The sequence below is a fragment of the Aptenodytes patagonicus genome, chromosome 9 (genome assembly GCF_965638725.1).
Source record: "Aptenodytes patagonicus chromosome 9, bAptPat1.pri.cur, whole genome shotgun sequence".
In the NCBI taxonomy this organism is placed as follows: domain Eukaryota; kingdom Metazoa; phylum Chordata; class Aves; order Sphenisciformes; family Spheniscidae; genus Aptenodytes; species Aptenodytes patagonicus.
Window position 1 is genome coordinate 373715 of NC_134957.1, and position 12465 is coordinate 386179.

At 58.8% G+C, this 12465-nt stretch overlaps 1 protein-coding gene across 4 annotated transcripts in view; it reads right to left on the reverse strand.

Annotated features, from left to right (window-relative positions):
* Positions 1-12465, reverse strand: part of NLGN3 (neuroligin 3) — a 41699-nt gene that overhangs the window by 12942 nt on the left and 16292 nt on the right. Inside the window, exons 2-4 of one of the 4 annotated variants that reach the window (XM_076346832.1) lie at positions 9090-9830; positions 7936-7995; positions 747-806 (exon numbers count right to left, since the gene is read on the reverse strand). In XM_076346832.1, the coding sequence (XP_076202947.1) occupies positions 747-806; positions 7936-7995; positions 9090-9567 (598 nt within the window). In that variant the 5' untranslated portion in view covers positions 9568-9830. Of the gene's footprint in view, positions 1-746; positions 807-7935; positions 8015-9089; positions 9831-12465 lie in introns of those variants that run through there. The other 3 variants (XM_076346835.1, XM_076346833.1, XM_076346834.1) reach the window with 3 other exon arrangements.

Genomic DNA, 12465 nt, shown 5'->3' on the forward strand with positions numbered 1-12465 from the left:
GGCCAACCCTTCCCCCTGCCTCCTCTTCACATCCCTGCAGCTAAACACACCGACTCCATACCCTGCAGAGGAACAACCCCGTTTTACTAAAAATAGCTTATTCTGCAGCTTGCTTAGCCCTGGCATACATATAGAAGCACATCTGCTTGAAAGCCCACTCGCTCTGCCTTGGCTGATGCTGATGCTCTGGTTGTAAGCAAGACCTGGCTCGCATTCGGTGGAGAAGGTTAACAGAAACCATGTCTGAGCAGACCTCAGGTCTCCTGGGCATGGCGAGGTACCCTGTGGGTGCCAAAGGTGCCAAGCTGCTGGCATGGCCACCCTGTGGTGGTGCTCACGGCAGGGCCGGGCAAGGGTGGAGAGGGAGGTCACTGGCTCCCAGCTGTATGTCACTGACTCCAGAGGGATGAGGCTGGAGGTGGGATGTGACCGGGCTCAGGGTGAAATGGGCCCAGGTGCCCGAGGGCTCCTCTCCTCCCAAGCTGCCATGCTTCCTCCCTGCCCTCGCTCAAGCGGAGCGGGAGAAAACTTCTCCTAAAGCAAAAAAACCCCACAAGCTTCCCCCCCATCCCGAGGAGGGGAAGGGCCTGGGCGCCCTGCACAGCCGGCCAACCTGCCCCCCGCCCCGCGCAGCTGCCCGGCACGGCAGACAGACACACATAGGGCTCCCTGGGGATGGCAGCGGATGGCGGGCAAACGGAGTTGCTTTGCGTGTCATGCAGTGGCAGCCTCGAGCACAGAAATACCTTCATCTTCATCCCCGTCATTATCCGCTAAGTCCTCGCCCTGTTTCTTAGCGCTGGCTCCTAGGGACCAAACACGAGGAGACAGAACAAAAAGGAAAACAAAAGGAAACAAAACCAAAACAAAACAAAAAACAAAAAACAAAAGAGAATTCAAAAATAGCATGATAGCAGAGACGGTGGGGCCAGGCCTGCGCCCCACAGCACTGCCGGCTACTCACACTGCACCTCTCCCAGAGCCAGGACGGCACAGAGCGCAGGCAGGACTGCCCCAGGAGCTGCACCAGGATGCTGCTTCGCCTGGACCCCTTCCCAAATCCTCCCCGGGGAGTGCCGGGGCAGCAGGGAGGAGGAGAGCGGGCCTGGGTCAGCATCAGTGCCGGCGGCAGATCAGCCTCTTAAAGCAGTCGCCGATCCTCCTGCATCCCAGCCTGGTCCCCGCCTGCTTGTGCACTCTTGGGTCCCTGTGCCGGCGCAAGGCTCCCTCTCCTACCACCTGGGTGCGAGCAGGAGATCTGCTCCCAGCTCTGCTGCCACAGGGGACAACCATTCCCTGCCACCAGCAGAGCCCACGTGAAGGATTGCCCTGGGTGGCCACTGACCACCAGCTGGGGTCTTGCCCATCATCCCCACGTGGTGCATTGCCTCTTGTTGTGCCTGGCACAGCTATGCCGCAAACCCCCAGTGCCGCAGCACGAGACCACCATGGCACACTGCAGGGAGCCATCGTGATGGGTCCTTCCCTGCGCTGCTCGGCTCTGTCCTGTACCAACTGCCTTCTAGTTCAAAGACTAGTTGCATGGTTCACTGAGGATTGCAAAGGCACTGACCAGCTTGCCCTGACCAAGACAGAACCCTAAAAATAGTCGTTTCTGTAACGTCCTGAACACTTTCTAGTTGCTGCATGGCCCTTAGCAAATCCGCGGTGCCAGGGCACGGACCACGCCAGCAGCCCCACCCCACACTGTGGGATGCTATTGCAGACGATGTGCACTGAGTGCGGTACTTCCCGAGCTGCATGCAGCCGGCGTGAGCCAGGAGAGGTGGCCTGTGGGCTGGCAGGGAGCAGACATGGTGCAGATCTGTACTGAGGCCCCGTTGCTGCAAAGGGCTGCATGCCCTTGTGGGCACAAAGCTGAGTGGTGCCATCCCTGTGCCCTGCAGCCCCAAATTTCAGGAAGAGGCCATGCTCTCCTTACCCCCTTAGAGCTGCAGACCAGTGCCTGTGGTCCTCTGCTCCCCAATGCCTGCACCAAAAACGTTCCCTTGGTGATGGTGACCTCAGGGGTGACAGCAGGGTTTCCTCCAGCTTGCGCTGTGCCCACGCTGCCCAGCAACCTCCCCCAGATGTGCAGGGCTCTGAGGTCCCTCCAGGCACCCAGCTAATCCCAAGGCCCCGCTGCTATCACCAGCCAGCTCCATCGCCACCGCAGCAAGGGTTTTGCATGGCCTCCAGCAAGTCTCCTGCGAGCAAGGGGCAGCCCTGCAGCTGGATGAAACTACAATGAGGCGAGCACAAAACTGGCCGGGAAGACGAAATTGGGGAATCGTCCTCACTGCCACTCTGGGAGTGGGATCCCACAGGTGACACAGGTGACGGATAGCAGAGATGGCAGCATGGAGGGGGACAGGATTTGAATTTAAAAGGAATTTGTGATGGGGGAGTGAGAGGTCTGAAACGGTTTTGGGGCAGCTCTATCGGGGCAAGAGGCTTGCACAATGCCTTAAGCCACCATGACCTGCTGGAGAAAGTCTGGAGGAGCAATGACCAGAAGTCTAGAAAAATCCAGCAGGCAAGAAAAGTTTGCAGGAGGCTGGGTCACGCGAATCCCAGGAGCAGAGGAGTGATGGGAGATACAGCAGCATCCTGACACATGAAAGGCCATGGCCAGGTGGTGAGGTGGAAGAGCAACTCCCTCTCTGCTGCGCAGAGCACAGGCAGCCCCGGAGCTACACGAGGCAGGTTGAAGCTGGACGAGAAGAAAACCTTCCTGGTAGAAAGGGCAGGAAAGCGCTGGAAGAGGTGGCTTGGGGAGGTGTTTAAGACCAGGCGAGACACCCTGCCAGGAAGAGGTGAGGTAGAGCTGCTCCTGCCTGGGGCAGGGATGGATTGGCTGTCTCCAGAGCTGTCCTGATATTCTCCGACTCAGAGTTCACCTCCCGACCTATCCGCTCCATGCCCCAGCCCTGCTGCCTCGCCTCCTGCTTCACCACCCAGCCTTCCCCTGAGCTCCTCACATCATTCTGTTTTCACCCAACGCCACCCCCAGCCCTGCCACCTCTAAACCCAGCACCCCAGCCCCAGCATCCCCCCCTCCTGTTGCATCTTTCCCACGTGCTCCCTCCCCAGCCCACCCGCCAACTGCACACTCAGCTAGGCGCGTGCAGCTGCCTGGCCTGTTCGCAGGAGGCTGCAAGCTTGACCTACTGCATCTTCATTAGGAAGAGCTGCAAGCCCAGAAAGCACTTACATGACAAAGTACTCATGCAATATTTGCTAACTGGTGCTATGCACCAACCTCCTTGATACTGCTCAGGGATAGGGATTTTTCTCTAATGAAGACCACAGGCAATGAGCCTTCATCTGCACCATGCTTCAGAGCTGGGAAGCTGATCACAAGCAGCTGGAGATCCCTTTCCACTGCCAAGGGCCCTGGTGCTGTTAAAGCCCCGTGACCAGCTGGGCTGCAGCCCTCCAGCCTGGTCTCCTTCAGGGGACAAAGGTCTCCATGCAGACAGGGATGGAGAAACCAGCTATGAGGAGCTGTCAGGCTGTGGACAACATCCCTGTGATCTGAGCAACTGTCCTGACTGAGCAGGGAGGGATCCGGCTGGAGACCGCCACCCTGGAGCTTAGGGATGGCTGGGACAAGCCTAAAGCAACCTGAGCTTCACGCACCACAGAAGGGACAGTAGAAAGCAGCACTAGGAAGCTAAGCAAAGCAGGAGTGCAGTAATGCAGGCCAGGGGGAAGGGGAACAGTGGTGGCACATGTGCGTGGCAGATGCAAAGCACGAGCCTTCCCCATCGGCAGGAAGGTGCCAGGGTAGCTGAGGTTATGGCTAACACAGGCTGCTGCGACCAAGTGGGCTTTTTGCCTTTCACTACATTGTTCACCTCCACGACGACCCACTGATGCCCCACAGTTGTGAGAGCAATTACAGCTTCACTTCCCTCACCCATGCCTTGCACTTTGCTCTATTACCTCCCTCCACTGGTTATTGCCATGTTCAAGGACATCCATCCCAGGAGATCTTCCTCCGCACTGGCAAAGGCCACTACGCAGAGCCCTGCAGCATCTACTCTCACGGGGATGGGTTTAAGCTTGTGGATTCACAGCTGGAAAATCCAAAAGGACTTGTGGCTCTTACTCTCCTTACTCATCAAAAACTCCCTCCACTAACCCAGTGTGAATGCCTGTTTGCTGCTTCACTTTAAGCTGACTGCGAAGTGACATTGTTTAGGCCGATAGGAAGGATGCACACGCTCTTATCTGAAGGCTCTAGGAAGATTTAAGCTCAAGTTCAGAAAAAAATAAAATCACTTTCCCTGAAACAGGGGCATCCACACCGGATTTATGCTATCTTAAGTAAACCATGCCAACAGCACTGACACCAGTGCAAACAGAGATAAAGGAGGGTGAGGAGCCTCAGTCCTTGGAGCCTTTGTGCTCAGCATGGTGTGGATAAGAGAAGAGCAGGAGCCTGAGCTGACACCTTTCCAGATCCAAATGTCTGCTCAGGGTGGCCATGGGCAGCCCCAGCACCCCATCCTCATTGCAAGCTCCCTGGGGCACCCGCTCCCATGCAGCAGCCACGACGCCACAGTGAGCAGGAGCCCACAGCAGTGCTGCCACCTTGTCTGATGGCCACGTGTACCCAGAGGCACACACGCTGGTGGCCACACCAGCTCAGGTGCTTCTCTGGGAGCAACAAGGAACAGGACCGGGACTGATGACAGCTGTTGAACCTGCTGCTGCACAACCCCATGGACAGGGGCAGCTCCCCTGGGACCTGTGTCGGTGGCCCCTCCAGCCATCAACCTTTGCTTCAGGACTGCAGCGCACCTTGGTGCTGGCATGCCCCTCCCTGTCCCTGGGTGATGCAGAGGAGTTATCTCCATCCTTGAGCGGACTCCTTAAAAGCACTGCATCTTCTCACGCTCTGCTGCCTCTGCCAGCACAAACACCTACCCTCACCTTTGCAAATCACTCCCTGGAGCGGAAGTGGAATGCCAGGGCGGTGGTCTGCTCCCAGCCAGCTCTGCAAAGCAGCAGGCTTTGCAGGAGGCTGGTGAGAAGCCTTCCAGCAAGGGAGCATTGCAGAAGTTGCGCAGCCGTAGGGAAGCCTCAGCCAGTACTCGGACAAGTTCACTTCTTGGAGAGCCACAGAGAAGCCACAATGCCTTTCCCGCAGAGCAGCCGAAGCGCATCCTGAGCCCAGGAGCTGCTGGGAGCTCCAGCCACCCTCGCACAGCAGAGCAAGATGCTGGACTAGCACATTTGTCTCTGCAGCATCGCAGACTCTGCACAGCCCCAGCCAGAGAGATTACGGCAGTCGCTAGTAAAAACCAGGGAGGGCTGCTATGTGCAGGGCAGCCACACTTTTCTCCTCCAAAAATGACATCCACCTCCTCATGCCCTGCAGCAAGGCTTGCCCAGGCTAGTGGTGAAGGGGAGGGGAAAGCATGCTGGCGCCCACCACAGTCAAACACAGGCTGGAAATGTTGGCAGCACAAAGCAAAGGGCAGAGCTGTGTTTTGCACATAGGTACTATACCGTGTGTGTGTGTACATGCTCTTCGGGCAGGCAGTGCTATTTTCACAGCAAAACCTGAGCCTCAGCTGAGCCTCAGCGCTGTCAGCTCCTCCGGCACAGTGCATGGCTAATTATTCTCAAAGCACCGCTGCCCTGCCTTGCTCCCAGAGAAGGGACCAATGTGTATGGAGGAGACTGGCATGTAGGAAATTTCCATATAGGAAATTATTGTGGGCAACTGGGCAGGGACACAGGGACATTTTTCTGTCCCTGGGATAAATCCTGATAAATTCTCAGTCCTTTGGCTGTTATGAAATACACTGAGCTTAGGGGTGGCAGAAATAATGAAAACTCCAGTAAGGTGGGAGCTGAGGTGTTTTGAACCACCAAAATACTGCACAGTTGCCTGCTCTGTGAGAGGAGAGCTTATTCACCGCTCATATGTGGCCTTAGAAATAATAATCAAAAATATTCCAGAATGAGCCAATGTTCAAATGACACGCAGCCCGAGGAAATCAGGTACTGCAGGTACATTATCCTCACCCCAAGCATTACTAACCCAGGATACACGATGAGGGGCGGGGGAGCCTCCGTGTCTCATCACAAGTGACTCAATTTTGAGCCAACGGCCACCAGAGCTGTGACTGGAGCCAAAGGGCAGCGCCAGTGTCTGGGTGTGTTAATTCCCGGCACGTCATGCCTAGATACCCAAATGGCCAGCACTGGGGATCCGCTGGTCCATGAGTCAGCAGAGCCCGGTGGGGGCAGAGGACACATCCCCCACCAGCTCCCCAGGAGGTGACCAGAGGCAACCACAGATGGGCTGCAAAGAAACCCTGCCTGTAAGCAGAGCCAGCAGGGAGGAAAAACCAGCAGACGAGCACACCCAAGGTATTTCACCATGCCTTACATTGTCCCCCTTCTCCAGCCATAACCCAGACCCTGCTTCCCTGGCCCCAGCCGTAGGGCTCGGGACAGTGGGGGTCCACCAGCCCCAGCAGCCGGTGGGAGGGCCAGGAGAGGAAGCGCTTTGAAGTGGCTGGCGATTGCTGGCACAGCCGGCTCCGGAGGCAGCGTGCGGAGACTCCCTAATGCGCCAGCCCTTTCAGGGGCAGCCTTGGAACTCAGAGAGATGGCGTGTGAATAGCCAGGACAGCAACAGGAAAAGAAAAGCAAAGAAACCCAACAACAGAACTGGGGGAAATGGCGGGAAGGAAAGCGCTCCCCAAACCTCCAAGCCCAGCTGTGCCAGCCCCGCCAACCCCAGGGGCACAGGGAGGCAGAGGCCGGGATGCAGGGACCCCACTGCCACAGGATGCCCAGGATGGCAGCCCCTGCCTGCCAGACACCCCTTCCCTGCACTGAGTCTTTCAGAAGAGCTTGGCTGCCCAACCGCCTGCACATGCAACTTTGGGATGCACAGAGCAGCCTGGGCTCTCCCTGCCTGCAAAGGGGTCGTGCAATGGGATGGGCAAAGCATCGTGTCTGACAAGGGGCCAAGCCAGCTCCCATTTGCACGTCTCCACTCCCCGACCCGCGGTGGTGGGGCTGGCTGGGAACACAGGATCACTTTGGGGCAAGGCAGGGCTGAGCTGCCCCCCTTGCCCCAAAGTGCAGCAGGATGAGCCCCGCATGGCCCTGGGGATGGAGGCAAAGCAAAGTGGAGATGTGTCTGAACTGGAGGTGCTCAGCCGCCCACAGGGCGGCTGGGGCTCAGGGAGGATGCTGTGCCAGGGGGTGGAGAGCAGATCCTCACTGGCAGCGCTGGCAGAGGCATAGGGGTGTGAGCAGCGGGGAGCAGTCTTGGCAGGACTATGGGCTGGGGCAGAACATGGCAGCATTTACACAGCCAGGAGAGGTTTTATGCTTTTAACCGAGGAGCTTTGGATGCAAAATGACCAGGGATGCAACGGGGGAAAAGCTCAGCCCAAGATGGGCTGCAGTCCCCCATCACACAGGTGCTTCCCTGAGTGGGTCTGTACACCCCCAACGGGGGATGCACCCTTAAGGGATGGGTGCATTTAAGTGCTACCCACCATCAGAGGCTCCCCCTCATACCCAGGGGCTGGGAGGCTGCCGGTGCCAGTGGGATGAAGGCGGGAGCGCAGGCTCAGCCCAGGAGAAGCTGTTCTGAAAGGCCTGGAGCAATGTGAGCATCCTCCTCTGACCTGACCCCAGACCTGTGCTCCCAGCCGGCACCAGTCCTGGCTCCCACGGCCGGGGAGCAGAGGTGACCGGAGCATCCACAGGGCTCCTCCGAGTAGGAAGTGGGGGGTGGCAGGGTGGGCTGCTCAGAGGGCCCACGGTCTGCGTGGCAGCACAGAGAGGTGCCAGAGGAGCGTGCCGTGGGCTGGGCACCGGCCAGGCACCCTCTCACTCTCTCACTCTCTCTCTCTTTCCTCTCTGTGCCTCTCTGCCGGTCGGCTTGCTACATACCTCCTTTCCTACATATTTTCTTGTTGGGCTTTCGGGTGCATTCCTTGGAAATCCGTTTTACTGTAAAATGAATAAAAGACTACAAAATAACAGGAGGCTCCACTGGCGGGAGTGGGCATGCAATCACAACCACGCTGCTGCCCTCCCGCTGCCCCCGGGACCGCAGGAGGTGGGGAGGGAGCGTCGCCATGGGAGGAAAACTCTGGGCCAGCCGTGCTGGGCGGGAAGGAAGGCACGATGCATCCCGTGGCCAAGGGCCCCAGGGACAGAGGAGTGGAGCCAGCCGGCCTGGGAGAAGCCACCGGCCCGCCAGGCTGCTCCACCACACAGCAGACCCACTGTGGGTCCCTTCCAGCCCGCTGAAAATCCCCAGGGGCTCCCGTTGCGGTGAGGCTGGGGCGGGCGCGCAGGCAGGCACTGCCTCCTCTGGCCTCTACTTACAGTTCAGGTGGGATCCCCTACAAAGGAAAAGGTTAGACAAGGAGGCACCCAGCGCCGCTCAGCCTCACCCCAACGGGACCATGCCCAGCAGGTCCCCCGCACCCCAGGCTCATCACTCTGCTGCTGTGCCGCCAGCAGATGCGGAAGCAGCCAAGCAATGCGCCTGCCAGTGGCCCCAACCTCCCGTCTGTACCAGGGCCCAGAAAAGGGCTCCACGGTCCCTTCCTTGCTGGAGCATCTCCCCAGGGAGAGGCAGAGAGTGTTCCTCCCAGCCGCAGCCCACACCCACAACTAGCGCATGGACCTGGGGAGGGTGGGAAGGGGGGAGGAAGGACAAACCCGAACCAACTCAAGACAGAACCTGGCACTCGACGCCTGGGGAGCACAAACCAGCTGGTTGCTCTGTGGATCTGCGGTCAGAGAGTCGGATTCAGATTTAGCAACACAAGAGAGGAACCCGTGACGATGCCATGGAGGTGGAGGGGCAGGGGGACCGGGAGGCGTGGAGGAGCACGAGCACACGAGACAGAGATGGCAGCTGAGGGCAAGAGGGCGAGCTGCGTGGCCAGAGAAAGCTTTCCACAAACAGACAGCATGCTGCAGGGTCCACAACCACATGCTTCAAACACAACACCCAGGTAAGACCAATCACTGCTGGGGAGGGGCAGAGCGGCCCCCTCCGCCCTCCTGTGGGCACCCAGGCCGGGACTCACCATCCTCCGTGGGGATGTAGATGTTGAGGTACAGACAGTCCTCATTGGGGTCCTGGATGTACGTGGCCACAATATCCAAATTGGAGGTAAACCAGATGGGCAGCATGATCTCAGGAACGGCGTTGTGGATGTTCTGGGGGCAGACCGGTGAGAAGTGGGTAGCGTTCCTGATGCCCGACCAGGATGGCGGTGGCTCAGGGGGCATGAACCTCTTCTCCCCGATGGGGGGGGCAGCATAAGGCACCCCCAGGTACTGGTCCACGGGCCCCAGGATCTCGCTGGGCAGTGGCACGCGCACCCCCCGTAACTTCCCATAATGCGTGTTGACAGTCGGCGAGTAGACCTGGCCCTCCATCCGCACAACTGCTGAGGCGAAGCTCAGGACCCAGAGGGCAAGACGCAGGTCCCAGCCGGCCACCAGCTCAGGCACTTGGAGAACAGGGGGCAAGAGAGGGCTTCTCCAGAGTATAAGCCACATCGTCTGGGAGGAGCAGCACCAACATCCAGGCCTGAAGCTCCTGGGGCAAGGGCTCAGGGCATCCCCATCACGCCAAGCCTCCGATTTGCCCACCGGGAACAGAGCAGGAGAGCCAGGAGTCAGGAGCGCACAGCCCAGCCACACCTTCTGCTGGGTGAGTCAGGAGCACGGATGCAGGGAGATGTGCCACCACTCCTCACAGCCTGCCAGCTGCCCACTGCTGTCCGCCTGCCAATGGCCCGGCCTGGAGGGGACTGCTGATACTGTGGAGAGATGGAGGGAATTAACAGCAGACTTGCTCAGGGAAGACTCAAAGAGCTGCAGTGCAGAAGGAGCCAGGATCCCTGGCTGGACCCTCCCACCCATGGGTGTTCATTGGCTCTGCCACTGCCTAAGCAGGTGGCTCTGGGAGTAGGCAAGCGTGGGCAGCACAAGTAGAGCACGTGCAGACACACAGACTACATCTGTCCACGCCTGCAGAGCCTGTCCCCAGTGCTCAAGGGCCAGCCCTGCCCCTGCCCTGCCTGGGTGAGCCCAAGGCTGCCCTGCACAGCGGCACGATGCCCTTGCCCCATGATGCAGGAGGGTATCAGCAGCAGATTATGGGTGCCAAGACAAGCAGGACAGTGCCACTTCCCTGGCACCATTCCTCCCCACAAGGAACCTGTCAGGCACCACTGCTGCCCACCGTGGCCCCTGCACAAGAGCCCGCTGGCACCTCTCCCCTCCTGGCTGAGCTGGAGCTGCCTGCGTTCCCACGCCACGCAGTCTGTGCTCCTTGCCTCAGCTCCATCCCAGCATTGCTCCCCTGTCCAGGTGCCACCACCCCACCTCACACCCCAGCAAATTAGACCCACATATCCTACCCAGACAGCCGTCTCGCCCGCCCACACAGTCTGCAGCCAGCTTTCTCCCTCCATGTGCCGCTGGCCAAAGCAGCGAGACCCAAGGCACAACCTGGGTGCTGGGCAGGCAGGATGGGAACAGCCAGAGTGCTTCTGGGCAGCGTCTCCCTGTGCCGGCACCACAGCCTCCCTGCCACCCCCTCCCTGTCCTGGCTGCCTCCTGGCCATCCGAGCAAGCCCCGGGGAGGCAGAGCTCTGCTCCCACGTCCCCACGCTGGGCTGTCGGCAGTGGGGAGCAGATGTGGCAGCCCCCTGTGGGGTGTGTGGGAAATGGAGGGAGCTGCAGGCAGGCAGGGCAGGCAGCGGCTGCAGATGGGGACCTGCGGATGTATGTCAGCAAGCAGAGCTCCTGCGCCAGGGAGCCCTTGCTGTAGGCTGTGTGGATTTTTAGTGCTCTGTCCTTCACCTCCCTGCACCGCCTGCCGCATTCAGGGCTTATGTAAGTGTCCCCCCCGCCTCCCCCCGCCAGCACCACTGCTCACTGGGGACCTGGGCAAGGGGAGCCGCGGAGGCCACGCTTGCCTGGTGCTCGCCCTCACCCCAGCCGGGCGAGAGCAGCGTCAGCCGGAGGCCAGCTCCGCACCTCAGCAGGCAGCTTTGCAGCCCGGTCCCCACTAAAAGGCACTGCTTAGTGGCGGGTCAGAGGATGCACGTCCTGTCTCAGCCACATGTCCTTACCCTGGGAGAGATGGAAGCGGTGGTGGGGCACCTCCATTTTGCCCCAGAGCATCTTACATGCCCACCTAGTAAATCTCTCCCAAGCTCAGAGGGGAGCAGAGTTGCCTTGGAATTATTGGAGCACAAAATAAGGGCTGTATGCAGATGGGAGGATGCAGCTCTGGTGGAGGCTCAGCTGGGCAGGGACTCCACGAATGGAGAATACCTCGTCCAATGAGGAAAATCCGCAGGAAAAAAACAACAAACAAACAAACACAGAGGGCGTCTCAAATCTGCACTGCACATGTGCAGGCAATTCATTGCTGGTCATTAAGGAATTGGGCCCGTGCTGTGCCTGCCCTCCTGATATGCCCAGGGAACACAGCAGGCTCAGAAATCAGGGTATGACAGGCATAATAAGAAACACTCATCCCAGAAAATCATGTTACTGCATCCAGCCTGCCTGAGCAGTGAGGCCTCACAGGGCTGGGCATGCAGGCACCTTTCCAGAGCCCACGGAGGGACCACAGATAATGCCAGACAAGGAGGGTGGTACAAATGATGGGGAGAAGCAGTTGCACCTACTGCCCCATCCATGACACAGGGACGACCTGAGGGCTGAGCTATCATGACTGGGGCTGATCCTGCTCTACACCTGATCCCCATCACCTCTGTACATCATTCCCCTCCACCTCCTCCTGCCCCACCAGGAAGTGACAGAAACACACCCATTGGGAGCATGACACTGCTGCGTTATTCCCCAAAGAGCTGCCAAAGCCTAAGAAATAAAAGGTGTATCAAGGGACAGAAATACAGCTGAGGCACCCAAAGACCCCAAGCTCTGCTCTGCCCCACCACTGCTGGAGCTGCCTCTGCAGTGCAGTGCCTCGGCTGCCCCGCTCTGCCTCCAGCTCCAGAAGAAAACCAACAGTCGTCTAATATTCCTTGCAGCAATGCTCTTCCTTCAGCAGAGAACTGACCTTTGCCTAGCAGCAACATCCCAGGGGTGCAATGATGGGCTGGGACCCCGCAAAGCTGCATTCCCACATGGGATCTCAAAGGTGCTTCAGACCCACTGCTCTGCCTGACATTGCTGGAAGGCAGACTGCCTTCTGCTCAAGTTCCTTTGGGTACCACGGGTTAGGATAAAGCCAAATTATTAATGACTGTCATATCTAATTTGTATGACTGGAAGCTACAGGCAGCTTCCAGTCTTTATGATAGTGCCCACAACTCCCCGCAGAGCCATTTCAACTGACCTGTCATTGTTTTCCTCTGCAGGAACACCACAGCCCTGCCAGCGGTGGCTTACCAGCTTATTTCCCGACTTGAGAGC